Source organism: Falco peregrinus, chromosome 10 (genome assembly GCF_023634155.1).
Source record: "Falco peregrinus isolate bFalPer1 chromosome 10, bFalPer1.pri, whole genome shotgun sequence".
NCBI classification, from domain to species: Eukaryota; Metazoa; Chordata; class Aves; order Falconiformes; family Falconidae; genus Falco; species Falco peregrinus.
In genome coordinates, this window is record NC_073730.1 from 7,541,982 (window position 1) to 7,568,688 (window position 26,707).

Consider the following 26,707-nt stretch of genomic DNA (forward strand, 5'->3'; position numbering starts at 1 on the left):
TGGCCTCTCCCTTCTCCTAGCCCCCATCACCACTGGATGGCAGGCAGCCCAAGAGCCAGGACACAACAGTGACAAACGGTCTCTGTAAAACCATTCAGTTTTATAAACTAAGAATATTCTGGAAAAAAAATAATCTAAATCACTTTTTTTTTTTCTTCCTTTATCAAAAGCCCTGCTTTAGTGACATGCTAACCCCGCTGGAAAGGTAACACACCCACAGCTCCGTCCAGAACACGGGTAAGTTGACCGGTCAACTCTTAGCTCAGGACACCTTCCTCCCATGGATCGACACACTCAGGAGCATGTCACAGCTGTTCAAGTTCCAGCAATAAATGCTTCTGCGGGTTTCCCAGGTCTGGGAACTGCCTCCTGCAAAATCCACGCTGCAACAAATCTCATCCCAGTCTCCTCCACTGAGCCCTCCAAGATCACCCTCAGTCCCACCTGGAGGCCCTCTGCCAGCGTCCTCGGGAGCTCTGCCTGCTCTAGCTGGGTGAGTCATTGGAACATCGTATCTCTTCTTTTTAAAAAAACAAACAAACAAACAAACAACCACTTTCATATATAATTTTTTTGTTGTTTTTATATTTAAATAGAAAAATACTACTTCACTCTGTGTTATGAACCAGAGACCAGCTGACCTCCAGTGACAGAACCAGGAGTTCTCAATGCTCCTACGCTGAGCTCAATGCCAGAAAATTCCCAGAAACCTCAGAGTGGCCAGCGGCTGGAGATCTCCCCTTCACACCGTACAGGCACATGGGGCTCCACCATAGCTCCAGTCTTCCCTTCCCCGCAGAAGGCCACCAATCTTAGAGGACCATTAGTCTGCAGAGAGCCAGCAGTGGGGCTAACACCCCAAATTTGACTCTTGGGGAAGTCAGCTATAGTTTCTAAGCTTTCCACTTGCCTACTGGCTTTTTGTGTGTGCAGTCTGTCCCTGGAAGCCACTGGATCCCATCAGATGTACACATGAATTAGACCAAAAAAAAAACAAAACCAAAAAAACAAAACCAAAAACAGTGGTTAAAAGTTCTCTAACGCCCTCTCCTCCTCTTGTCTTCTGAAGGGTCAATGACAAACAGACATGGATAAAACTAGATTTGCCCTCCTCCCCACCTCAAGACAACAAGAGTTACTGAGACACAAAACGTGTTATCTTGTACCCTCGGGATTACATCTAGAAGGGAAGTTTAGGGGGGTGGGAAGCTGGGGGGGGGGGCAGGTGGTGTCTGTGGGCGCAGTCTGCTTAGTTCTTGTACTCAAAAGGCTCATCTCCAGTTTCGTTGAGGAGACACGTGCGAACGAGGGCCTCTGTCACAGCGTAAGGATCACAGTTGGCGGAGGGCCGGCGGTCCTCAAAGTAGCCCTTCTTCTCATGGCCCACGTTCCTGGGGATGCGGATGCTGGCGCCGCGGTTGGCCACACCAGCGGAGAACTCGTGGATGTTGGATGTCTCGTGGAAACCCGTCAGGCGCCTGGCATTGTCCAGCCCCCCTTTGGGGTCATAGGCACGGATGTGGTACTGGTGACGCTTGCTCAGCTTCTCGATGGCCTCTTCAATGTGCCTGCGAAAGGAGCAAGGAAGAGGGGAAGACACAGTGAGCATCTGATGGATGGCATGAACTGAGCCACTCTCGACTGTTGCTTCAAAGTGACAAGAGTTTCATCACTGTCCCCAAGCTACTTTGTGATGAAGCCTTATGTCCTACAACCCACTTTTCTCGATCGCCTCAATACAAGGCTTCTCTCCACTCCTACTGCTGACCCAGGCTGGTTCTCTGTAAAGGATCCCCATGGCCACATCCCACAGAGTTCCTCAGGAGTGCTGTGTGTGAGACACCACCAGTGCAACCCATGGCCAAACCCCACAGGCACACTGCTGCTGGGGAACCTGCTCAACACACAAGTTTCTATGCAGGAAGCTCACATGTTCACAGGTTGGCTCGTTATCTCGGGCCATCGCTAAGATTAAGGCAAGAAAACACAGGTGCCAGGAGGAAAACCTTCCTAGGGATCTGCACCCCAGTGCTGTAAGGTCCCCGCCTGCAATCGGCACAGCAGTCCCTTATGGGAACTCAGGTTTTACATTTCCAGAAGAAAACATGGCATTTGCTTCCACACCCTGGCCTAGACAGAAGCAAATGGTCTCTCATCATAGTTTTATTAAAATAAAAAAAAAAAAAGGATAATCTGTGCTGAGTTTGTTTGCAGCACTAGCAGATCAAGAGCTGAACAGCCTGTTACAAATAGCTGCATCCTGGCTACCCATGCTTCTGTCAGCACTGATGGAGCTGTGCCACCAGCTGAATTTCCCACCCAGGACCAAGGCAGGAATGTATCATTATTTAAAAAAAAAAAAGAATCCAGAAGAAAGGCTCAGACAACACCAAGCACCAGAGTGAAATCTCCCAAGCTGTCCAAAGCTGTGCAAAAAGCTTGCTGCTACCAACCAAGCCCAGCCTGCTGCCTAGTAAACAGATGCTACTTGCCCATCTCAAACAACGTACTTGAGACCTCCGTCTTCCCTCATGTTCTTGGTGCTGAAGTTGGTGTGACAGCCAGCACCGTTCCAGTTCCCAGGGATGGGTTTGGGATCGAAGGACACAATGACGCCGAAGTCTTCACACACCCGATGGAGGATGAAGCGTGCAATCCAGAGGTGATCCCCCATCTCGATCCCTTCACATGGTCCCACCTGGAACTCCCACTACAAGGAGGAGTCATCACCAGTTTAGTGGTGCAGAAACACTCGCTGTGAAGCACTTCCCACCCCCTTACTCTCTGACTGTTGGTAAAAACTACACGACTCGGAGCAGGCAGCAACAGCTCTGGCTGCCCGAGATTTTTCTGTACTATCTCATTCCACGAGGCACCTAAAACAACTTACCTGGGCTGGCATCACTTCTGCATTGGTTCCTCCAATTTTCACACCAGCATAAAGGCACGCTCGGTAGTGGGCTTCCACAATGTCTCTGCCATAGGCTTTGTCTGCCCCTACACCGCAGTAGTACGGACCTGGAACAGCACATGCAAATAGCAAGGGGAACATGAGTTTCCGGAAGGAAAAAAGCTTAAATTCAGTGAAGGCCAACCACACACAGGAAAGAACTCTCAAAAGGCTTGCGATGTGTGGAAAAGCCATCTAAACTGGTTTTCATGGAAGCACTAGCAAAGCACTGATGGACAGCAAGTCCCTCAGAGTCTGGGCTCGTGCTCCGTCATACCGGGCATGGTTTAAGTCACCGGCAGATTAACAAACCAAGCAGCAAATCTGGATTGGAACAATCTTAATCTCACGGGCTAGTTTTTGCCAATATCCTGCTTGCTGTTGTTCACCCTCCGTTCTAGAAACACCTCGAATCTTTCAGCTTGCCTGAAGCACGTAAGCTGCATCACACAGATTACAGTTCAAATGCTCCTGGGCTGGTCAGGTGCAGACTCCTGAAAGGTTACCTTGGGGTCCAGGGAAGCCGTTGGAAGGCCAGCCAAATGGATGTCCATCTGTCCCCAGAAGAGTGTACTCTTGCTCCATCCCAAACCAGGGGTGCTGGTTGGACACCATATCCATAATCCGCCTGCAGGTGTGTCGGAGATTTGTCTCTAGAAGGGAAAAAGCAACAAGAGGCTTATTAGCATCTCCACCTCCATTGCCCATTCCCACTTTATGTACAGTTCGAGTCCCAGCAGTGCTGGTGAAGAATCCCAGGACCAGCCTTTTCTCCATCACCAGCACACTGTTTGCCTTTTACTGTCAGGGCAGGGATTATTTTTGTGTCATGCGTGATGCTAAGGACATGAACAGCACTTGGACAGGTCTCCCCTTCCCCTCCCCAGAACACCACCTCCACCAGGAGGTCTATTCACCTGCAGACTGGCGGTTGTATTTGAAGACCTCACAGAGAACTAGTTTATTGGGATCCTTGCGAAAAGGGTCCCGAAACATGGCAGCAGGTCGCAGGTACATGTCGCTGTTGGAGCCTTCAGCCTGGAAGGTGCTGGAGCCATCAAAATTCCACTCGGGGAGATCTGGAGTGGAGAGAGGAACAAGCCACAGTGACCCAGTGTCCCCAGTCACCAGGAGGATGGGTGCCCTGCCACCCTCCAGCACTACAGAGGTGAAAATGCTTATAGACAACAGCCCTACAATAGGTTTAATCCCAGCTCAGCTGATTTTTGTTCCAAATGGGGGAAGCAAAAAAAAACCCCAAAACAAAGCAAAAAACAGGGGAGTGCAACTCCCCAGCCACCCTGGGAAACACAAGGAGCTGGGCTGCTGGCCAAGCCCAAGTGAAATGAGCAGCACTGAGGATGTTTCCCATGTCGCAACAACCACAGGGACAAGCAGAGCACCCAGTCTCCTTGCAGACTGGGCAAGCTGGGAGAAGGCACAGCACGAGGCATCTTCAAGCTATAGGAATGAGGGGAGCCATAAAAATACTCTTATCCACGTTGCATGGCCTAGAGAAGGTGGGAAAGCAAATCACGTCTAGATGAAGCCTCACATGGAGGAGGAGTACGGCCAGCGTGGCCCCCTCACCCACCCCTCCTGGCTGTGCACTGCCCTCCAGGTCAAAGCGAAACAGCAAACTCAAATGGGGCAATGTTATCTCCTCCATATCCTGGGGGAAACGTGGGGGATGGGAAACACTGAGATTCTAGAGGAGCTGTGCCAACCACTCCCTTCGAGGGAAAAGGGGAGGGGGGGGAAAAAACAGGAAAAAAAAAAAGATAATTCTGCTCAGTCACACACAGTATTTTCATTTCATAACTGTCTCCAGCCAGCACCATGGCAACCTGGGGAAAATCCTAATGCTATTATTGTGTAAGCTGGGACTGTTTGTTCTGAGGGACACAAGCTCTTAATTACACCGGATAGCTCCATTCTTTCCCCTCCACTTTCTTCTGCCAAACTACTTCCGGCCAAAACTTGAGCCCTTGAGCGTCAATGGGCCACCAAGCCCCTGCCAACAGCCCCCAGCCCCTGCCAACAGCCCCCTCCGCAGCGGGGGCAGTGCCAGGGGCTGGCTCCTCACCCCCAGCATCTCACTGAGACTCCACATCTGGAGAGCTGGGAACCTTCCCCTGGAGTATTTGGGGAAAGAGGTAACTGGGAGGAGGTGAGGAGCAATGTCTTCCCCAGATACCATCCTCCTGCCGTGAAAAGGGAGGAATGACATCCTTTCTCCCGAGCAGCCAAGCACAGCTGCTTTTTCCACCCGGTGAGGGCCTGTGAATCCTGCACCTGCCCTCTCACCTTCAAGGCTCTTGGGCTCGTGGTCCAGCGTGCGGGTTTTGCAGCGGAGGTGCTCCCCTGTCCCATCGATCCAGATGTACATGGCTTGGACCTTCTCCCCCTGTGGCAGCTTCATGTACATGTGCTTGATGGCTTTGCTCAGGTGGGAGCTCGCCGAGGTGGCCATGGCTGCAGATCGGACGAGGGGGTTCCTGCAGGGAGGATATAAAAACCCAGCTCCAACCGTGAACCTTTCCCCACACTCCCAGATTTTTCACCCCCCAGCCATGGAGGAGCACAGGCCAGCCCAGCCATGGGGCTGGCTGCCATCTCCAGCAGTCTCATGCCACCGTGCAGGCAGAAAATGCAGCAGCTCAGGCAGATGCAGCTAGGAAAGCCCGGCTCAAGGAGCGATGCTTTCAAAGCGTCCCATTAATACCCAAACTCCTGCCAATAACTTAGGTGTTTTCCACCAAGCCACAGCTTTCAAAAGTGCTTCTCAGCCCTGCGTGAACTTTTCACCTCCACACTCCCCACTGCTCCGGAGCAAGGCTAATGCACAGGGAAGCTTAGCTGGGGCTTTCTTAATATACTTGCTCCAGCGAGGAGGGCTTGCCAGCCCCAGCTGCCTTCTCAGATCAGCTGCTCTGAAGTTACACAAGCCCTGTGTGGGGCTGGAGGCAGCCCGAAAAACAGCAACAGGCAGCGCAAGCAATCCCTGAGCAACTCAGGCAGCAGCCTGCAGGCACCGGGAGGGGGGGGGGAAGGTTTGAAGGGGCTGCGGGCCCCCGCAGCATCCCCGCAAGCCCCCACAGCCTGGAGCTGGGCTCCCAGCGACAGCCAGCCCACGTGTGTCAAGACCACGGCAGCCGCGACCCACGCGTGGTTGCAGGAGCTTGGAAACGCAAACGATTTAGAAATTTGAAGTGACTTCGAAAGTCACTCCAACACTCTATAGCCCCCTGCAGGGGCGGGGCGGGCTGGCTGGACCAGCCCCCACCCCCCCCCCGCTATGGCGCCGGGGGAGTCCCTACCGGCCCCACTCCGCTGCGAGAAGCATCACCCACGCGTGCATCTACCTCCTGGCAGGGAGGAAGGCACCGTGTTTTAAGCAAGCAGCTAAAGCGCCTGGCGAAGAAAAAAAACCAACAACAAAAACTCAAAGAAACTGGGAAGAGCATCTGTTTTCAGGAGATAACGCCAGCTGCCTTCCCCCCCGCCCCCCTCCGCCCACAATAAAATGAAAAAATAAAAAAAAAAAAAAAAAGCGAAGCAGGAATTTCCCCTAGAAGTTGCGGGGAGCCCCGGCCCACGGCTGAGCTGCCCCCCGCCCGAGGGGCTGCAGCGGGCCGGGCCCCCCTACCCTCCCCCCCCGGGGCCGTTACCTGCGCTGGGCGGCGGGCCCGGGGCTCCCACGCTCGGCTCCCGGGGCCGCGCCCGCCGCCGCTTTATGGCCCCGCAGCGCCGGCCCCGCCGCACCGATTGGGCAGCGGGGGCAGGACGGGGGGGCAAGGGACGGGACCGCCCCGCCTCCTTCCTCCTCCTCCTCCTCCTCCAGCCGCTTCCCGTTCAGCAAAGCAGGGAAGCCCCCCGTTTCGCCCCGCACCGAGGGCGGGGGGCGGGCGGCTGGGGTGTCCTTTTGCAACCTTCCCAGCCCGAAAAAATAACCCCTCATCTCGCCTAGTTCTGGGGAAGCGGCGGCGGGAGCGGGTCCAGGGCTTTCCGCAGCGTTTACGTTAGCGGCTTCCTTTGCATAACTCGCAGGGAGGGAAATCAGCCGCCCTGGGTAAACAGGGCAGCGGGGAGGGGGGGGGAGGAACGGGAGCCACCACCCCCACCCCCCCCGGCCCCCGGCTCTGCCTTGGTGCAAACGTTTGTGGGGGGGTTGGGGGCGTGCAGGGAACGGGCAGTGCCTGCTCAGTGCCCCGCTTTGTGCCTCGGAGCAGGTAACAAGCTCCAGCACCTGGATTTGCAGCCGAGACTCTTGCTCCGAGGTACAGGATCGGTCACTGTCACACGACGGAGGGGAAATTCCCCAGCCCCACCGTGGGTGCGGGAGCACCCACTCCAGGGGCACCCAGGTGGCAAGGGGCACCCAGCTAACTGCAAGCACTGCCTGGTATTTTTCCACCCCGGCAGCTCGCTTGCTTGTCACATCCCTGCTCCTGTTCAGCCCTCTGTGGCTGCCACCCATGTGGACATGCCTGCACACACATGCAGGTACCACGCCAAGCACACACCAGTATCAGGCCAAGCACATGCCACCCACATGCCTGCCTCGGGGCAACAGGATCCTGGGCTGCCCCCTGCCAAAACTGCTGTCCTTCCAGAAGCTGGACCCTCTCCACCATCACGGCCACCCTGCTGAAGACACAGCCTCTCTGCAGCCAGAGCCTGGGGGAACAGTGGGCAGGGAGAGCTGGATCCTCAGCCAGGAGGAGGTGAAGTGTTGGCTAAGGCCTCACCTTTATTTATTGCCCATCTCAAGATCTCCGTCCCCACCCTCCCTCTGGGGACAAGCCAGCTCATTCTTTACCATTGCCTTGCAGCGGCTGTAAAATCCCCTGAGGCTGTCCAGAGCAGAGGTGAAATTCAGGTGCCTTTCACCTCCTCACATGGCTTGGGCAAGGCAGAGCCACCAAAGCCTTGTAGCAGAACCTGCCTTCCCCGGTACCCCAGCTCCTGCACCCTACCTGTAGAGCAAAGGTTTCAACGCAGAAACAAATGCTGTGTTTTACCCATAGAAATTAGCTCAGGATTTCATATTCAGACCGAGTTCAGCCGTGGTCACCTGAATCAAACAGCTCAGCTGAAGCAAAGGAGGCAGGAGCTGGTGCAGAGACCCAGTCAGGCCAGGAGAGACCCAAAATAGCTCCCATAAAGGGGAGCTGCCAAGCCACGGGCACCATAAAGCCGTGCCCAGCTAGGTTTGTGAGAGGGTTTGTTTAATCAAGACACTGACAGCTCTGATAGCTCCAAACTCTTGGAAATGTGCTTGCTACCCGTAAATTTCCCAGAAACTTTGGCCACCAGAGCTGGCTGCAGACAAGCCCAGGGTGTTCACAGATGGGAGACCCCGCGGCGTAGGGTGACCCTCAGGCCGACCCAGCCGTGGGGTTGGGCAGCTCATCTTTTCACCTGCTGAGCTCCAAACAACCCCGAAGGGAAGCAGGGAGCAAAGGCAGCTTGCAATGTAAACATCTCCGCATCCAATAAATACGTGCCGGCCAGCAAACCCCTGCCGAGGGAGACCCCCAGCCTGGGCCGGGGGGATGTCGCTCCCTGCACCGGGGCCGGTTTGGCGGCAGTCCCATTGCCTGTGCCCTCACCCTGCACAACATGTTTACGAGCCAGCAGAGAAGCACCGGGTGCTGCAGCCGCACAGCCAGGGAAGCCGGCGGCGGGGGGGGGGGGGGGGGGGGGGGGGGGGGGGGGGAGCGTCCCCTCGCAGGGCTCACCACAGCGTGTTTACTGCCTGCCTTCCCCTTCCCCTCCTCCCGTTGCAGGCTGCCGGGGTTTTTTTGGGAAACATGGCTCAGCCTGTGCCTTCGCCCAGCTGCATGCTCCAGTGACCCGTATTGTCGCCGGCGTTCAGCGAGACAAAAACCTCATCGGGGAGCTGGGGAAGGCATGATGCCAACAGGTGACACGTCCCAGGAGTGGATTTAAATCAGCCTTCAAAGGGCCCCGCTCTAAATGCGCAGCCAGCCCGCTGGAGACAATGCCTCGCTCCAGGGGCGAGATCCCAACTGGCACATGTTTTTCTTTCTTCCTCCTATTAATTCGTGGGAACACCTTTATTTGCCTGCCCCGGCACTTCCCTCCGGCCCGGTTTGTATCCTGCGAGAACTGTCAGAGTTGGAAAGCATCTGGTGAGCTGGGAGGGTCAGTCTGGGCTGGACTTTGCAGCCTTCTGCCTCCGAGGCAGCAATGCCAACCCAGCAGGGACACAGCAACGTCCCTGGTCTCTCCAGGAGAGGTCTGGGATGGTCAGGCATCCCAGAGTGGGCATGTGTGCCCAGCCTGATACCACCCTGCCATCTCTTTTTCCGGCCCCAGCCAGGAGCCAAGCAGTGAGGGTTCATGGCTTCCCTCTCTGCTGTGCCTTGCTGGGGCTGCTGTCACCTCTCCCTGCCCACCTGTGTCCCCCAGCTGCCCTGGGCAGTTTGCTGTGGGCACAGGGACGTTGCACCCCTGCCTGGCTGCAGGGACTGCCTCTAAGTGCAGCCTTGTAAATTCAGGAATGCCTGGAAATGTGGAAATTCCCCCCATAGGGGAAAAAAGAAAAAGGGAAGGGCAATTAAAGAGTTAAAAAGGCATGATGTGAAACTTCCCCATGGCTCAGGCCCTGAGGCAGGCGGCCGCTGGCAGTGCTGGGTGCTGGGACTCTTTCCCAAAACCCTGGGGCCATCTGCATGGGTGGCCCATGACGGCAGACTGGCTGGTCTACAGGCAGACGGGTCACCCCCTGGCTTTCAACCCAACAGACTGCAGATCTGGTCCGCTAAGCCCCGGTACCCATTTGCCTTTCACCAGCACTCAAAAATACATTCTGAAGTAGAAAGTAATTATTTCTTTTTTAAAAACAGATGTTGCACATCCAGGGAGGAGGAACGGTCCATTTTGTTATGACCAGTTAGATCCTGGGAGGAGACCTGATGCACCCAGAATGCCCCAGCCTCTATCAACGACACAGCTGGGAGGGAGGAGGGACGAGCATAGATAGAATTGTAAAGTAATTTGGGTTGGAAGGGACCTTGAAAGGTCATCTAGTCCAACCCCTGCCCTGCAATGGGCAGGGACATCTTCAGCATCTCTCCTCTCCCCATGCCCAACAATTAAGACACTTGCAAATTCAGAAATACCATTTTCAGACCCATCCAGGAAAGTGCTTTGGGCTGCGAGGTCCCATGTAAGGAACTGAAATGCACCCAAAGTGTGTTTCACCCAAAGTCCAGACATAGGCTGGATGTCCTGGTGCTGCATCACCTCCATCTCTGCCTACCACGGGCCACAGTGGCCTCGGCTTGGACCCACCGCAGCATGTCCACCGCCGCTGGGACCTGGGCTCCGGAGTAGCTCATGGGGCTGGAGGAACTGAAGATGCAGCCCCTGTTACCCGTGATTACTGAGGGTTGGAAAAAATAAACCTAATGCCTTAGTAAGACGAGCAAGCGCTTAAATACCAAGCCGCACAGGTAAGAATGGGACAGCAGTAACCGACTGAGGACAGGGAGCTGGCCACGGGGCGGGGAAAACATCTGCACTGGGGGGGACTGACCTTGTGCAAGCAGCAGTGGCAGGCTGGTCTCTCCTGGATGGCTGTGGAAGGCTGATGAAACCCCCCAAGGCAGGGAGGCGGTAGCTGCTCGCCCGATAAGTGAGCAAACATTGCACGCTCCGCAGCAGGCCCATGCTCCCTTTGAAGATGCTGCCAGGGTCAAGGGTAGCCAAGGGCTGGTGACCAGAGGGCTTTCGACGGCACAGCAGATTACCTGGGCTGCACAGAAGGGCAATTTAGGAAAGCAAATTAGTGAACATGCAGAGGCACATGCAAATGGCAAAAAGCTCCCTCCTCATGCAGCTCAGTTACAATGGGCACCCACGTGCATTTGGGGGAAGAGGGGTCTTGGCCCACAGCAGCCAGGAAAGCCTTGTGCAAAAGCCCCACTTGCCTGGACCACCCTCTTCACCCCTTTCTCAGCCACCTTCATGCCAGTCGCCATGCCCCATGCCCACTTTGGTCCCCCAGCAGCCAGCTCCCCCCGGGGAGGGCTCTTGGCAGAAGGGGCATCGCTGGTGCCAGCTGAAGGCAGGTGTGGCAGCGACTCGGGCAGGCAGCACCTACCTGTCACCCGCTCTGCCCTGCGCGTGTGCAGACCTGGCGCAGGGGCTGAGTGTCTTCAGCGAGCACAGGCTGCTGCTGAGAAACATGTGCTTGCCTTCAAAAGCAGCCAGGGGAAGCTGGAAGATGAGAACATCAGGGGCAGACGGGATTTGAGACCTAGAAATTGCTTGGCTCGCTTTGCTCTGTACAAGGGTGGAGAATATCCCAGGGAGCGCTCAGCACATGCCTTTCCCTGCAGTTGGAAATTGGTCACAGTGTGCATTGGCAGGGTTGGTTTTGTTGTTTTTTGGGGGTTTTTTGTCTTTTTTTTTTTTTATTAGCACTGTTCATGCTGCTAAACGCACTCCCAGCTAGGTCAGGGCCGCGTTCGCTGTGGCTGGCAGATTAATTTCAGCCTAAAACACTTCACAGCTCCGTAAGTGAGAGTGCAGAAATCCTCAAAGCGCTGCCCAAGTGGATTAAATGGTGGGATCCAGGCCCAGCATTGGAACTTATAAAAGGTAACTCCAAAGTGCTGTTGTCTCTTGTGGCTGAATTAGATCCCCATTCTGCCACAACACGTGCTTAAGCTGGACTGGTGAAGCCAACAGACCTGGACACTTGTACAAGGTTACACAAGTGATTTTGTTTTAGCTGGAGAAGAGGCAAGCAAACAGAGCCTGCTGCAGGGGCTGTCAGGTGTAACAGGTCAGAGCCCAGCCTTCACGGTCAGTCCCAAACAAAGAAACTACAAGACAGATGGCAATAGGCTCAAAAATACTTCTAATTAACATAAGGATATACCAGAGATGTCCTGGCTGAGCAAACAAGTTTTACAAACCCAGGAGATCGAGCGTGACACTCAGGTATAAAAAAAATGATCCTAATATGTTCAAGAAAGGAATTAATATTTCAAGCTGAACTGCCATACCTGAGACCTCAGACAACTCCAGTTTTAAGGTGCTGTGGGTCCCAAAGGATCATACCCATGGCTGACAGTCTTTGACGTGTCCTGAACTGTTTATATGAGAACAGGCTGAGGCTGTATCGGACAGAAAAAACCCCCAGATCTTCCCCCAAAAGCTCACTCTGGGTGTGTGACAGTTACGCTAGAGGGAGAGCAGGCTTGTGCAGCAAAGTACCAGCACTGCTCCCTCATGCTCGAGCTTCCCAGCTTGCAGGGGCTGTACACCATCACCTGAGATCAAAAGTAATGCCAGGGTGTTCAGGGTTGTCATGGGTGGGTGGGTACCGACTGCAGGTGGGAGGAGGGGACACCCCCACACCCCACGCCCCCCCCCATGGCATGGCAAGGGGCAGGTTGGGCTGCCTGGGGAGGCTGTGAGTGCCCAGCAGCCGCAGGCAGAGGGGCTGACCCCACCGTCGGGCAGCCTTGGACTTCGCCACCACGGCAAGCTGTGCCAGCTTATATTGGGTAAGAAGGCCAGCCCCATCCCCACGGCCACCCCAGGAGCAGGGGCCAGAGGACATGGGTAATTTGGGCTCGAACAGAGGGGGAGGAAAGCCCTTCTGACGTGTTTGGTGTTGCAGCCCTGCCCTTATCTTTGTACAAAGAGTCCAGCCACTCTGCGCTCCTCTCCAAGCCCTCTTCTAAATCTGGGCTGTGCTCACGTTTCCACCTGGTTTTTTAAACCTCTATTTTTTTAAGTTGTGGGTTTTGGTTTGGTTTTTTTTTTTTCCTTAGTAGCCACACAGCTCACATGAACTCCTTTTTCAAGGAGCTGTTGCAGCAAGACGAACAGAGGAGATGGGTCCATGCATGCACCGAGCAAAGCCCGGGGAGCTGCGGCCCCGCTGAGTGGAGCTCCATCCTGCCAGACCTCCTGGGGGTCTCCTGTTGGGGAGAAGCTCCATGGAAATGGCCCTGTGCACTCCCACAGTAACTGTGTCAGCCTGTTCCTGTTCACAACCTTGGCCCTTCCCTGGCAGAAACCGGCAAAGTCCTGCCAAGGTCAGCCCGGAGCCTGACGGGCACCAGCAGGGCTACGGCAACCTCTGAGGCTCTCACCGGGCATCTGCTCAGTTGTCAACTGAAAATTCTTTTTTTTATATATTTTTTTTGACAATTGCAACCTTTCTCTGAGGACTTTTTGAGTTTTTCATGTGTGAGACAGCCACTATACCAGCTCATCCCTAACCCCTCCTCTCATCTCTTGGGGCTTAGGGGCATAAATCCTGATGAATTTGTGATCGGAGCTACTCCTCCCCAGGGTCTACCATAACTCCTTCCTGCAGCTCTGCCTGGCACCACTACAACAAGCAGATGTTTTGTGGCTCACGGCTGCCCCTTCCCCATGTCAGTTTGGGTTTTTGGCATAGTGACCAGCCAATGTGCCCGGGCTGTGACCGAAGGAAGGGGAGCATGCATTCCCAAGGGGCTGCGCTCAGCCCTGTCCCCACAGCAGGGCTGCAGCACCGCCAAGCCCTCCGCAGCCAGGCACCAGCCAGTCCTCACCCCCACCTCCCAGAAAGCAAAGCATCACCTGAAGGACTGACAACATCCCTTCGTTGTCACCGTGAGGACTTGCATCCCACGTGCGCCATGAGGACATGTACACCACCCGCTGCTGTTGGACCCAACAGATTCAACAATGGTGGCCCAGTGCCTTGCAGCAGGGTGGGATGTCACCTCCCCAGGGCACACGTGTGTGCACAGGACAGTTCAGGTGTGATCTCTAACATGCTTAACCTAAAGCTCTGTCGTGTCCCTCCCGGCTTGGTACAGCACCAGTTATCCTCCCGCGCCCAGGGCAGCACAGCGATACACAAAGAAACGAACTCACTCGCTCAGGGTGGTGGCATGAGCCGGAGCCAGCCCAGGACTGTCACCCTGGGGTCACCAGCCCCACAATAAATTCGAAATGGTCCCCGTACTAATAGCGGCTGTGGCGTCACCCAGCCGTTGCTGAGCTGCAGCGCCCTGTGGCTGCTGGGGACAGCTTCACATTCCTGGTCTGACAGCGCCACCTCGTGAGGTGGCCCCGCTCCTGGGGACGCGGCGGGGTGCGGGTGTCTGTCCCACCCCAGGTACCCCCCGCCCCGCGCGGGGCTGGCTCCGGGGGTGCTGCACACCGGTAGGTGTTTTTTAACCTGCCCACACCGGTGAGAACAGCAGGGGCTGCAGCCACGGCAGCAGAAGGGGACACGACGCTCGGCAGAACGCGATGGTGTTTCATTAGTGGCCAGAATGAGGAAGCTCAGGGCTTCTTAGCGACAGAAGGTTGGCAGGGTTTAATCCTGCAGCCCCCCCCTCCCGCTTAGGCAAGCACAGAAGAGATGTGCAGTGCAGGAGAAGCCACCAAAACCCCTGCCCCACACTCTCCACAGACCATGAAACCTTTCCCACTCCCACCACAGCACAGAGCCCCGGGTAGGCAGACCCGCTGCTCTGCTACAAGGCACGTCGGAGACCCCAGGCACCATGGTGCCCAGAGCCTGGAGGGCAGTAGCAGCCCTGACCACAGACAGGGCAAACAAATACCCACCTGGGGAGCAGGTTCCTCCTCCTGCCAGGGAAACAGGTCACTGCTGCTGCAAGAGAGATGTGGTTCCTTCTTTTTTTCTCCTCTTCCCACTGGGGAGTCTCCAAGGTTGGGTCTCAGCGCCCCAGATCTGATGAAGCAGGACAGCTAAGAAGAAATCTGGGTTATTTGTCTGGGGCAGATGTAGCAGGGTCTCCTCTAAAATTTCTGTCACCACCTAAGCAGACATGCCGACAGCAGCCACACGCAGTGCCCAGGTGCTACCAAAGAACCTGGTACGAAGTTTGCCCAAATGGGGCAAGGGGAAAGGCTTAATTTCAGGACTGCCCAAGTGTGTTTGCAGAGCTGCTGATTTAAAAAAGTGACGTTTCCCTGAAAGACCTCAAAGGGAGAGATGCTGAGAACCCTGCTGTCTCCGAGAGCCCTGCAGCCCCCCTAAAGACTCAATGGGACAAGCACGTCACAAACAGCGTGGCGCTCTGGAACCCATCCCCAGAACATGGCAGCATAATGGTCACTGGTGAATTACTTTTGCTGGGAGCTTCAGCCCCTCTAAGCACACCCCAAAGGGGACAGAGGGGAAAAAGGAGCGTTAAGCTTCCGAAGTGTGGGTCCTCCCTGTGACACAGCTCTGCCTTCACACAAGTGGACATTTCCAAGGGCGTCCACCCATCAGTAGGCTGATGCCAGCCGACCCCATTCTATCCAGACCTTTCAGGATCCCACTTCACAGCATAGCGGGACACTGGCACACTGTCTTGATGTCCTGGGTGGATGGGGTGGGGGTCTGCAGTGATTGTCACTCTACCCAGAACGACAACCTGCCCTCAGCCTGATGGTGCCTGCTAATTTGGGGCAATTTGCTACCAGAACCTGAGCAAGAGGACTCCTAGGGCACCAAGGCAGTGGGGCTGGAGCAGCAGCATTAGAGCACAGCACATGGATCCTTTCCATGATAGCAGGGTCATGCCTGCTGTCTGGGTAAGGTGGAGGAATGCAGCTTGTCCCCTCGAGCCACAGCACCTCCTTTCTCCTGCCCTACAGATGCCATCGCATTTGTGCTCAGCCTCCGTGAACCATGTACTTTTGCTCTTACAAGCAAAAGCTGAGCCTGGTGCTTTCCAAACACCCCGTGCCTCCCACCCAGAGCACGTGGGTGCTCTGGGACCCAAATTTCATGGACTGTCCCACGTCCAAATTCTCCTGCGTGTGCACAGGACAAGCCCACACCACACATTCCCTAAAGCTGTCCCTCTCAAAACTCATCCTTTGGTTCACATTTATATCGCATTTGGTGACACAAAGGCTGGATAATTCTCTCTTCTCCCCCTTACAGCAACCACAGCCTCCATGGACATGGGGCTTCTCCTGAAAGATGATGTTTTTGTCGACTTTTTCAACATGTTTCTCAATCTTCCCATAAGTCTACTCTGTACCATAAAGCCTGGGACCTTTCTGAGCTCTTCTCAGGTGAACTTTCAGCTTCTGTGGTGTTAGAGGCCTCAGGAAAATTTGGAATACACCACACTCAGGCCAGAAAAATCAGGGAAACCTGAGGACCTCAGCTTGGAGGTAGAGGTCTGAAAAGGAAGGGGATGCTCTTCTCTGTAGTGAGGACTAACTAGAACAGCTGGGCTCTGGGCTCCCCTGCCACCCTCCATCTCTTTCAGCTCTCCCCTTTCCTTTTGGTACAGGTTTTTGGCCCGGCACCCATTTACATCAGCAGCACGGGCTGGTGGGACCTCTGGCCAGAGCTGCCAAGCCACCCGGTGAGAAAACACCCCTAGTAAGGAGGGGGAGGAAAGGCACAGGGCAGGAGGGGAAGGAGCCACTTCTTTACCAAGGCCACTCTCTGGCTCTCCGGCTCATGCAGCCAGGAGATTATTTCAAACCCAGGTGTAATTTTGCTGTTAAGCCCTGGGAGGAGCACAAGTCATTTAAAGTCCTGGTGCAGTTTATGGGGTCCATCCAGCCCTCAGTAAACATCGATAGCTGGAGTTAAGGAGAGCATGTGTGGTGGCAGAGAAGGAGGACAGAAATATCAACCCTCTGTGTCCTGTATTCCTCCTGAATTCATCGGGAGTGAAGTCCTGTTGATGCTCAAAGCAGCTCAGCTCTCCCCGTGGATGTCCCCCTTCCCCACAGCCACGAGCACTGCTAGCAGTGCTCAGATCCCGTAGCAAAAGGGAACCTGCTCCTCCATGCTGCTAGAAAGCTGCCGTGCCTTCCTGCCTGGGCCCGGGGAAAGCAGGCAGGCTGTGAGGAGAGGCAGCCTTGCCAGCAGCCACGCAGCGCCGGATCTCCCAGCTTTGCAGGCAGAGCTCACGGGGATGCAGGCAAGGGGCTATAGCTGGAGTATCCCCCTTCTTTCTCAGCATGGGGGTGGCTTGCACTGCTGTCTAGCAACAGGGTGCCTTCCCCTGCCTCCTTCCCCTGTAGCCAGGGCCCGTTACTCACCCTAATCCCCAGGCAAGAGACGGCTCCTTGCTCACAGCCTAATCTTCTCCTTGGGCATGGGGGTTGCAACGCAGGATCCCAGCCCCCCGGCTTTACTGGCTTGGCTGGAAAAGCACCGGCTGCCTCACTTCTGCAAATCCCCTGTGCCTCCACTTCATCCTCTGCCAGAAGCTCCTGGGTTTCAGTCGGTCGGGGGAAGCAGGTGAGTCATTGAGGCACAAAAGAAATCAGAGTGGCTTCGCTGCCACAGCAGAGCTTCCTCTCACTGGGGCTGTCACCGCCTGGTGCCTGCCCAGCGGGTTGTGCCTCTGCTCCAGGTTGAAAAGGCATTGCACGTCCAATTTATAGGCATGCAGCAGATCCCAGCGTTTCCACGAGATGAGCAGGACTTTACCCCACAGCCAGGGGTACAGGCTCGCTGCCTGCACGCCGTTGAGCTGAAACGGCTGCTTAGCGGGGTTTACCATGCAGTTGATGGGTGGAGCGTGGCTGGAGAGCATCCCAGGGCATGGGAAACAGGGGTCCTGATGTTTGAGGTTTGCTGCTGTGCAGGGTACCCGGGGCTCTCGCACTGTATCGCAATATGCTCCTCATCTGCATCCTACACTGGAAAAACAGGGCTATACCATGGTCTGTCTTGCTGGCAGCAGGTCCGAACTTTACTGCTGTTTACTCCCAAACGGAGCCATCTAAGCCCAGCCAACTGCTTTGTCAGCACGAGGGAAGGCCGCTGGAAAGCTGTGGCAGCAAGTACACCGTGCTGCTTCTGGGTGCGTTGCTGCTGCTTCTCCAGCCAGCTTGAACCTCATGGTGAAGGGTGTTGAGGGCAAGCCCCAAACTCAAGCAAAAAAGACAGATGTTTGCAAAGGGGAAGAGGCACGATAGCTGGGCAGACTGTCATGGACATGAGCGGGTTGTCCTTGCAAACGCCACACATGCATCTCACAACCTGTCTGAAACTCCCGTTTCAGTGGGATTTGCTGGTCTCCTGGCTTGCAGCACTGCTGCCCTCTGGCAGCCTCTGTCAGGGATGCTGTGGTGGGGTCTGGAGGGCTTTCTCAGGGGCTGCTCCTGCATGCAGCCCTGATGCCTTGCTCTGTGCTCTCTCCAACAGCAAAACTGCTGAATTGGCGAAGTGCTGACCAGTGGCTGCTGGACAAGTGCGTCAGCAGGAGCCAGGGCATGTGGCACTTTCAGGCCTTCATCCAAGGAACAGCAGGTGGGCATGGGATGCTCGGAAGTCCCTTCTCAGCCAGCCGCAGGTGAGCTGCCTGGTTGACACTGGCATGGAGCCTGGGGGCATGGGTAAGCACCAGCGGGAACAGGAGACACTGTGATCCCAGATAGAGCCCTGGAAGATGAGCCAGCAGCAGAGCCCCAGCATGGGCACTGGACACTGGGGAGATGCATAACCCTGGCTCTTCTCTACACTGTCCCCTCTGTTCATCCAGGTGATCTTTCCCCCCCCTTTTTTTTTTTTTAAAAAAAAAAAAAGCTGCTTCGCTCATTAGCAGGGCTTTCAGAGACTCCAACTCCTGTCCCTTGTCTGATCCATAGGGGAAGAACTGACCAACTTCTGGCTTGCCACTGAAAGGCTTCTGGCACTTGACGAGTCAGATGCAAAGCAGAAGAACCTCTACCTAGCCTTGCTGCACAGGCTGAAAGCCACTCACCTGCGTGAAGGCTTCAGCATCATCACTCTCTGCAGGACCACTGTTGGTAAGAAACATGGGAGCTGGGGACAAGCAGTGCCCTTCCAGAGAGGTGGCCTTTCCTGGATGCTCTGAAGGAGATGGGATACCATCACCAGCTTTGTTTGGCTGAGGAATGGTCTGCATGGAGCCGTCACCCCATCGTAATCCCCTGCACCCATTTCAGGATCACTGCTGAAAGCCAAGCATGTTCAGCCCATCAGCACCAGCAGAGAGATGCTGAGCAAGATGCAGTAATGGGCACTTTTTATGATTCAGAGTTAATGGCTCCCTAAATTCCTCATCCACTGCAAGATGGGCATGAAGGAAGAGAAATCATGCCAGGCCCTGCTGCAGGAATATTGGGAGCGTTTATTATGGGCCAGCTCGCAGGAGCCCTCAGGCTTTTCTGAGAACCTCTACCCAACGTGTATTGAAAGGAGTCAGGGTTTGTCAGGGCCCTACTGCAGCAAGAAGCCCAAAGCAGAGATCTGGGCTCTGCTCAAGGTGGGAAGAGACACTCAAGAAATGAAGGTGCCCAATTTTCAGGTGCAACCAGAAAGGCAGCTGCGGCCAGCTGAGAGCACAAAGAAATCATGTCTGGATGCTTTGGGATCGTTTCATCAGCAGTCAGAACAGCCTGCAAACACTGCCTTTGGAGGCAAAGGTGGAGCAACTTCTCCCAAAAGACCTAGACCCAATGCAGAGCAGGTCTTTCACCTGGAAAACCTCTGTGAAGAGAAAGTCCTCTCTAACCTGTGTTCCTCTGCACCCCTTATCCAGCTGCCATGCCTGAAAAAGCCCATCAAGACCTTGAGTTTCCTTCCCTGGGCCCTTAGTGCTGAGACCTTCATGGGATGGCCCTTCAGGGACTTCTTGAAGCACCAGGACTGGTCTGTGGAGACTTGTCTCCTGGACCTGTGGTGTGACCTGGAGGAATTTCTGCCTGTGGTGCTGGAGCCCAGCAGAGAAAACAGTTTCTTCCTGCATCTTTGATTGGGAAGAAGATATGCAAGACTTACCTAGAGGAGAACACCATTCAGCAGCTTCCCTTGGATACCAGGACTCTCAGGAACTTGAGGAACCATCTGATGTCTGCAGAAATCTCCCTCTGGATATTCAGAGCCCAGAAGGAGATTTGCAAGGTACAGAGTGGTGCTGGCAGTGGTCAAGCCAGAAGGTACAGCTGGCATTGGCACCCCTCGACTGGTGTGAGGGCTGTGGGCATGTTTAAGAAGAGGTATTTGGAAAAAGATGACGAGAACTGATTAGGAAAGGCAAAACTTACAGTGACATGCTACCTTGCGCTGGAACCAGTGACAAAGATGTGCCAGGCCAGTGGAGAGGAGCATCCTCACTGGAATGTGGGGCAGTGGAGCAGAGGCGAGCAGTCATTTAGCAGCTGTTAACCTCACTTGTTACATGCACATGCCAAGGGCCAGGGGTGGCAAGGCAGCGGCCATCCCTTTGCATCAGAGTCACTGGTTCCAGCACATGAGTAAAACACATGTAAAACCCAAACCCTTCTGGGCAGCCTCTGAGCAGCTCAGTGGACCAGCCTGGGTGTACAGATCCTAGCAGACCTGCCCAGGGCATCTCAGAGAGGTGTAACCTGCCCACAGTGTCACCACTGCAGCCTCAGGGTATGGTGGGGCTGGGGGTGGCGGTTGCTGCTGGAGCACTGCCTGAGGACAACCCACCTGCGCTCCTCCTCAGGTGTTCTGCTGCTTCTATGAGGAATTTCTGGCTGATGATGACAGGACGTTCCTCCAGTTTATGGTAAAGGGGATGCACAGGGTACGCAGGCACCCTCATGGGGTGTGCAGGCACCAGTGGGAATGTGAAAAGTTGGGAGAGAGGGAGGGAGGAGAAGCCCAGCAGTAGCTGCAGTGGTCCAGCATCCCACAGTGTCCCCCAGCCAATGCTGCCACAGGGCAATAGGGCAGAACCTGCTCTGCTCCAGCTGCCTGGAGCAACGATTCACACACAGCTCTTCCACCACAGCATCCTGCAAATCAGCAGCGCTGCAGGCACACCCTGCAGGAGCTCCCCTGAGATGGGCCATGACCTGGCCCAAAAGCAAGGAGACACTTAAACACAGCCTTTCAGGGTAGGCAGGGGTGAGACCCGGAGCAGGCAGTGCACTGGGTAACTGCCTCAAGTTTGCCCACGTCTGGGTATTAACTCTCCCTCTTTTTTTCCTTGCCCACAGCAAACAGCACCATTAATGTGACTCAAACGCAGACGCACACACATATGTCCCCGTTTCAGCATGAGTGCCTGGCCAACACGCTGGGGAAAGAGGGCATGCAGCCTTTTAGCCTATGATTCAACCTCAAGTTTTCCACATTATTTTTTTCCACTGTGTAAAGGGATGATTTTAAAAAAGCAGTCACACAAGCACTCATCTTCCCAGACTATTGTCCCCTCCTAGTGGGAAATCCCACTAATACCCCCTGGTTATTAACACCCTACATGCTAACCTTACACCCAGAAACCTCCTTGTGGACAGAACCCCCCGCAGCATCCCAGCTGCTTGGGCCCCTGCACAACAAATGCAGGCAATATTGCTCGCTGCAGTGTTCTTCAAACCAACCCTTAGGTCTCTCCACCCCATCCCCCCCCAAAAAAATATTAAAAAAAAAAATCACCAGCTGATCCTGGAAATAGCAAGGAGAGGCTGTCAGGGCTAGTGCCCCCAAGGACCTGGCTTGCAGAGATGCCAGCATCTCAGTCAGCGAGAGGTGAGCGTTTTGGAAAAGTCAGCTGGCCACTCCTGACCCCGATTCATGAAATGCTCTTGGCTGCAAGTTAATTAGCCCCCCAGGTTTTTAAGCATCTCTTGTCAAGGAAATTACCCCTCAGAGCAGCGTCCGGGTCTGGGAGTGCAATTAGCACTCCGGCAGGTGTCAAGGCCATGGCTCTCGGCAGGCACCATCCCCCATGCCAGCTTCCTCCCGGGTCTCGCTGCACTGATATCAGGGAACTGCTCGGGGGCTTAGCGGGGATATTTTTGGTGCTTCCTCTCAGCAGCCTGTATCTTGGTCAGGAACCAGCTGCTCTGACTCTGCTGCTTGGCAAGCCGTGCAAACTGCTCACTGGCGGGGAGGGCCAAAACCCACAGGAGGGTCTCAGCGGCGGGCGAGGGAGGTATCCCCAGGGCACGGGCCAGCCCCAGCCCCAGGGATAGCAGCCAACCCAAAAGGCACATGAGGTTATCTCTCTGCCTGGGACACCGGGGTTCTTTACAGCCCTCCTGGGTGGATGTTGATTTCTTTAGGAAAGCTGCTGAATTGCTGGCACGCTGTTGTCTGCGCTACCTGGGGGACCTGCTGCATGTCCCCAGGACGTCCCAGATGCAGGCAGATGTAAGCCAGCTTTAAGCAGCTGCATGGGTGGGTTTAAGGTCTATGTTGAGCTTTGTAGAGCTCACATAGATTTCATCCAGATGGTTTAAAGCTAAAGCAGAGATCTAACTTGGGTGGGTTTGTACTCTGAGGTACAGTAGAAGGTGCAGCTAGCCCATCAGGCACAGCACAGGAGTGGTCTCTCAGGTGGGGTCTGTGCTCTGTGCGATCACCCTCTGCTCTTCTTACTGCAGTCTCTGCAGAGTGTTGTCCCAATGCCAGAGGTGCAAGCAAGGCCATGATGTTGGGAAAGATGGATGTTCCCTCCTGTCCCAGTGGATAAACCAGTCCTTGAAGTTGAGCCAGGCCTTGCATGGCACAAGGAACTTGGAAGGTCTCTCCTCTGAGCACTGGTGATTAGTTGCCACTCGGGACCTCCATCTGGGCAGAGGTGGAACCTTTCCTGTGCAGCACCGGTAAGGTGATGCTCTGAATTTCTGCCATGGTTCACATTGGCTCAAGCTGATAAAACATATTTTGTGCACCCGTAGTGACGTAGCACTCAGATGTACTGCTGCCAGGTCACGGACATCATGGAGTGGGTTGGGACAGGGTATCTGGGAGCCATCAGCTATAATCAGAGCTTTGACAGTGACAAATGGGCCAAATTCCCTCCTGCCAGTACCAGAGGCACCAAATGCCACATCCCTGCACTGGCCTGGGTCGCCAGATCAGACAGAGGCAGCAGCAAAGTGACTGAAACCCAAAGCCAGCAACACCCACTGTCACCCCACTTCCACATCTTGACCTCCTCCTGTGGACACTGGGACTGGCCATACTGGTGTAACACCCCAGCTTTGTCTTCTCACGTCACGTTTTGACAATGACATCAAGTTTCTGGGCACCTTCCAGAGCACTGAGAGTGACAGCAGTCACCTGTAGCAACCCTTAAGTAGCTTGTGGGGCCTCCATCATACCTGAGAAACGCAGTGTGACTGGTAGGTCATGGGAACAGGGCACAGAAGGGGAAAGGAAACATAAGTAACAATCGCAATACGGCATTCTGAGCTCCTCGTGGCCAGAAGGAATGAACATGGCATCTGTCCCCTCTTCTTTATCTGATTAAGACTCCCAGAAGATGGCAACAAATGAGCTGCCTGTTCAGAAACCCTTACTGGCTGTGGATAGCCCAAGCAAGGAAAATAAGCTTGTGTCTCAAAAGCCCATCCCTTGATGGGTCCAGTCTGAGCAGGCTAGAAACAAGGTGGACTCCCAACCATCAAGCCCTTGCAGGTGCTCCTGCATACCCTTAGGGGACCAGACAAGCAGGGGTCTTCCCTGCTTGCATCCCATCATCCAGTAGAACAACTCCAGAAAGAGAAAGAGAGAGAGAGGCCTAGCCACCCCTGAAAGGCATGTTTTGGGGTGTTAATCCAGCCAGAGAGGGTGGAAGTGGGAGGATTTCTCTAAAGCAGATGCCAAAGAGGTCAAACCATGTGGAGGTAAAGAATTCCCACAGCACCCAGTCTCTCCTGAGCCAAGTTCACCGTGCAGACATCAGCATGGTGGCTCTGGGCACCTTTGCCCTACAGACAGCTGTGAGCAGGCTCTGGCTGTCACCAGAGGAAGGGGCCAACCCTGTTCTGTCCCCACAGACATCAAACTGAAGAACAGAAAGACTGTCCCTATGAGAAAAACTAAATCAAGCACGATGGAGTCCACCACCGTTGCAGTAGAGAAGCCATCTAGAAGACCAAGGTCTGGCACCTTGCAGCACAGGACTTTGCTGGTTTTTTGCTGCTTCCACTCCTTTCAGGAAAAAGATTTTTCCCATGCTTTCCTGTAGTGCCACTGCCTCTGCTTCACCACCAGGCCCCCTCAGATGTAGCTGTGGGTGGCCCATGGGTCTGAACTGTAGAGTTACCAGGGAAAGGAGAAAAATGATTTAACAGGTCAGGTGAATGCCGTGACCATGAGAAGCAGTAGAAGAGGGAAGTGGCTTTTCATCCCTCCTGTTTCACTGCTCCACACCTTGTGGTTCCCTTTTTCTGGCCCAGCAAACACAAAGCCAAGCAAGAACTCAACTGTCCAGCCTAGCAGTCAAGAGCGCTTTGTCTTGGAGCAAAAACCCACGTGCCTTTGCAGGTTTTCCAGGCTGGCTGATTCAGTTGAAGCTCTGGCAGCCTGCAACACACAAACAGAAAAGGAAGTTGCTTTTTTCAAAATGAAAGTCATCCTCTTCATCAAACTCTTCCTGAACTCCGGTATTCCCCCTAAGTTGTGGGTAAGATCCTGGGACCCTCCCAGGAAGGCTGAAGGCTGCTGCCTGCTCATTGCTCAAGACCGTTGGATCACAGCTGCGAGTGGTTGTGGGGAAAGGGGAACCAAGAAGAGGTCAGGATCTGCTCTATCAAAGCACACCGTGAAGCTTCAGAGCATAATCTGGAGCTTGGGACCTCCACTTGGGCCCAATGGGATAGGAAGTGATCCACCACCAGACCCATGCTAGCACTTGACCCAAATAGACTGAGAAGTGTGTGGACAAGGAGATGGTGAAATCATCTACCTGCTGGAGAAATACCAGGGCTGAAGCACCAGGATGGGTACTGCATGCCACCAATTCAGTCCTTTCACTCTCCAGAGGTCAATGTCACCCATCATCCCCTCCCCGCTGCACTCAGCTCTTCCCCTTGTAGTAGCCATGACTTTGCCTACCTTCCCTTTGGAAAGCACACCACAGTGCTTTCCACTGAAATCCAGGGGGATCCTGCCCTTCTATTTGGGACTGTCAGCCCAGACATAAATATTTTATCTTCTTCAAGACTGCCAAAATGCAAGGTGGGATCAGGGAGAGAAGCATGCCTAGGGCCCATCAGGAGTGCTACAAGCCACTTTGGTGAAGCAAGGTCTCTTCTGTGGCCAGGTAAACATCTCTGAAGAAGAGAGATACTTAATCTGCAGTTTGTCTTCCAAGGGGCTACTGAACCGTGACTTCTACCATAGGTAGAAGGTCATCATCTTCCCCATCCTGATGCACTTCTGGAGAAGGTACCTATCCCCTCTCTCCAAAGGTGGGGGAGGCTCTGTGGATGCCACCCTTTTTTCTCCAGCCATCCGTCTCTCTGACATGATGAAAATACAGATAAGACACTCCCCAGGAGCTCAGCTGTAGATGCCTGTTTGGAGGTTTGCTGTCTTCAGTATTTCTCATACAGGTTCTGCACCTAGAAGGTGATGAGGAGCTTTTGGGTCTCTGTGAAGGACAGGGTGCCAATCTCCTTGCTTAGGACAAAAACACCTTCCAAATTGTATGGCGCCCACAGTCCAAATAAGCTGAGTGCCTGTCCTCCTCCAATTTGTCCATAAACTTGTTCTTCCAATGCAGAGATGTTCAGACCTGGGGTTTGGTGTCCCCACAGGGTTCCCCTTAGAAGATCCTAACTCCTTCCTTGCGTGCAGTGGTGCAGGCCTGTTGAAAAATGAAGCATCTCTGAAATCATTCCTTTCCATCAAATTCAGTCAAAATTGCCCAGTGGGTTTTTAGAAGTTTCTTTAGGGAATAGGGAAGTGGGTGCAGGGACTTCATGACTAAAGAAGTGTTGCATAACTCTTGCTTACTTTGATAACCAAGTCAAAAATAGTCTCATGCAGAAGTAAAATAACAGATGTTTTGAGTTGCAAGTCAGATGGGAGCAGGAAAATGAGAACCACCATGCAGCCAAACACCAAGCTCAGTGGCATTACATGGAGGATGCTGAGAAGATCTGGAATGGAGAACAAGCTTAGTCGGGATTTGAGGTGACACTCACCAGGACATCTCAGAGGAAAGGTATTTTTCTTTCCTCATCCACTTGTTTAGTTTAGATATGGTGAATAACTCTAAATAAAAAAACCCCACACAAATAAAGTGGTGCTAAGTGCTGCCAGTTTGCCTGACAACCCAGCTCCTTAACTGAATATTCATTTGGAAATTGTCTAATTGATTTTTTGATTAAAGGGGAAACCAAAATAGGCACATAAAATCTCGCTTTGACGGTCGAGTGGGTGTCAAAAAGCCAGTGTTCCGCTCCCTATCATTTATCACTGTCAAGTTCGGGTTTAAAATCAGCAGAGTTACAGAATTTTGATAGCTGCAGGCAGGTGCTTGAGCTACTGCTCCGCAGCTGAGCTGGGGTAACAGACCCCTGGGCTGGTGTGCTCCAAGACCAGCAAGCCATGTCCATAAGCTCAAACCACCCCACACCTTGGGTATTCCCCTGGCCAACAAGCAGTATTCAGCTTGAGTCTTCACCTTGTTAGAGAGCCTCACTGCACTTCTAAGGCCACCTCAAGAACAGTCGCTTTAATGCAAAAACCTATTGCCACCAGAAAAAAAACCCAGACAAAACCTAACCCATCACGTACGTATTGCTAGCTAGTGACAAACCAGAGGCATAGTTACTTAGGAGCTACCTGTTGTGTTATCTGGGACAAAAATAAGTGTTTGCCAAGGTCTTCAGTGGGAAGAGAGACATTTAACCACTGCATACTGTTGCAAAGGTTAGGACAGTCCCACCACTGCCCAAGTGGTGCAGCCTGTATTAAGTACACAGAGCCTCAGAGAGTGAATACAGCGAGCTACTGCTCTGGAGGGACAGCTGGGGATG

At 54.1% G+C, this 26,707-nt stretch overlaps 2 protein-coding genes across 2 annotated transcripts; one reads left to right on the plus strand and one right to left on the minus strand.

The window, feature by feature from the left end:
• Nucleotides 1–534: 534 nt before the first annotated feature.
• Nucleotides 535–6,767, minus strand: GLUL (glutamate-ammonia ligase). Its single transcript, XM_055815410.1, has 7 exons — nt 6,622–6,767; nt 5,258–5,448; nt 3,868–4,029; nt 3,457–3,603; nt 2,891–3,018; nt 2,511–2,710; nt 535–1,568 (listed from the first exon to the last, which is right to left on the minus strand). The coding sequence occupies exons 2-7, from the start codon at nt 5,421–5,423 to the stop codon at nt 1,250–1,252; spliced, it is 1,122 nt and encodes a 373-aa protein (XP_055671385.1). The 5' UTR covers nt 5,424–5,448; nt 6,622–6,767; the 3' UTR covers nt 535–1,249.
• An 8,026-nt stretch (nt 6,768–14,793) lies between these two features.
• On the plus strand, nt 14,794–25,939 carry RGSL1 (regulator of G protein signaling like 1). The gene is given in 18 exon segments (XM_055815527.1): nt 14,794–14,863; nt 15,903–15,984; nt 16,260–16,335; nt 17,098–17,162; nt 17,164–17,225; nt 18,138–18,242; nt 18,581–18,742; nt 18,902–19,702; nt 19,705–19,859; nt 20,431–20,493; nt 22,316–22,348; nt 22,350–22,489; nt 22,491–22,537; nt 23,189–23,267; nt 23,499–23,895; nt 23,980–24,345; nt 24,985–25,109; nt 25,277–25,939. Coding segments are annotated over 18 exon segments (2,979 nt in total). The 3' UTR covers nt 25,428–25,939.
• Nucleotides 25,940–26,707: the final 768 nt, after the last annotated feature.

Bases quoted from the DNA above. Each gene is read 5' to 3' on its own strand.
- GLUL (XM_055815410.1), bottom strand. From the start codon at position 5,423: ATGGCCACCTCGGCGAGCTCCCACCTGAGCAAAGCCATCAAGCACATG. The intron at 4,030-5,257 runs GTGAGAGGGCAG...TCTCCACTCCAG, and splicing joins CGAGCCCAAGAGCCTTGAAG to ATCTCCCCGAGTGGAATTTT. The intron at 2,711-2,890 runs GTAAGTTGTTTT...TCCTCCTTGTAG, and splicing joins CAGAAGTGATGCCAGCCCAG to TGGGAGTTCCAGGTGGGACC.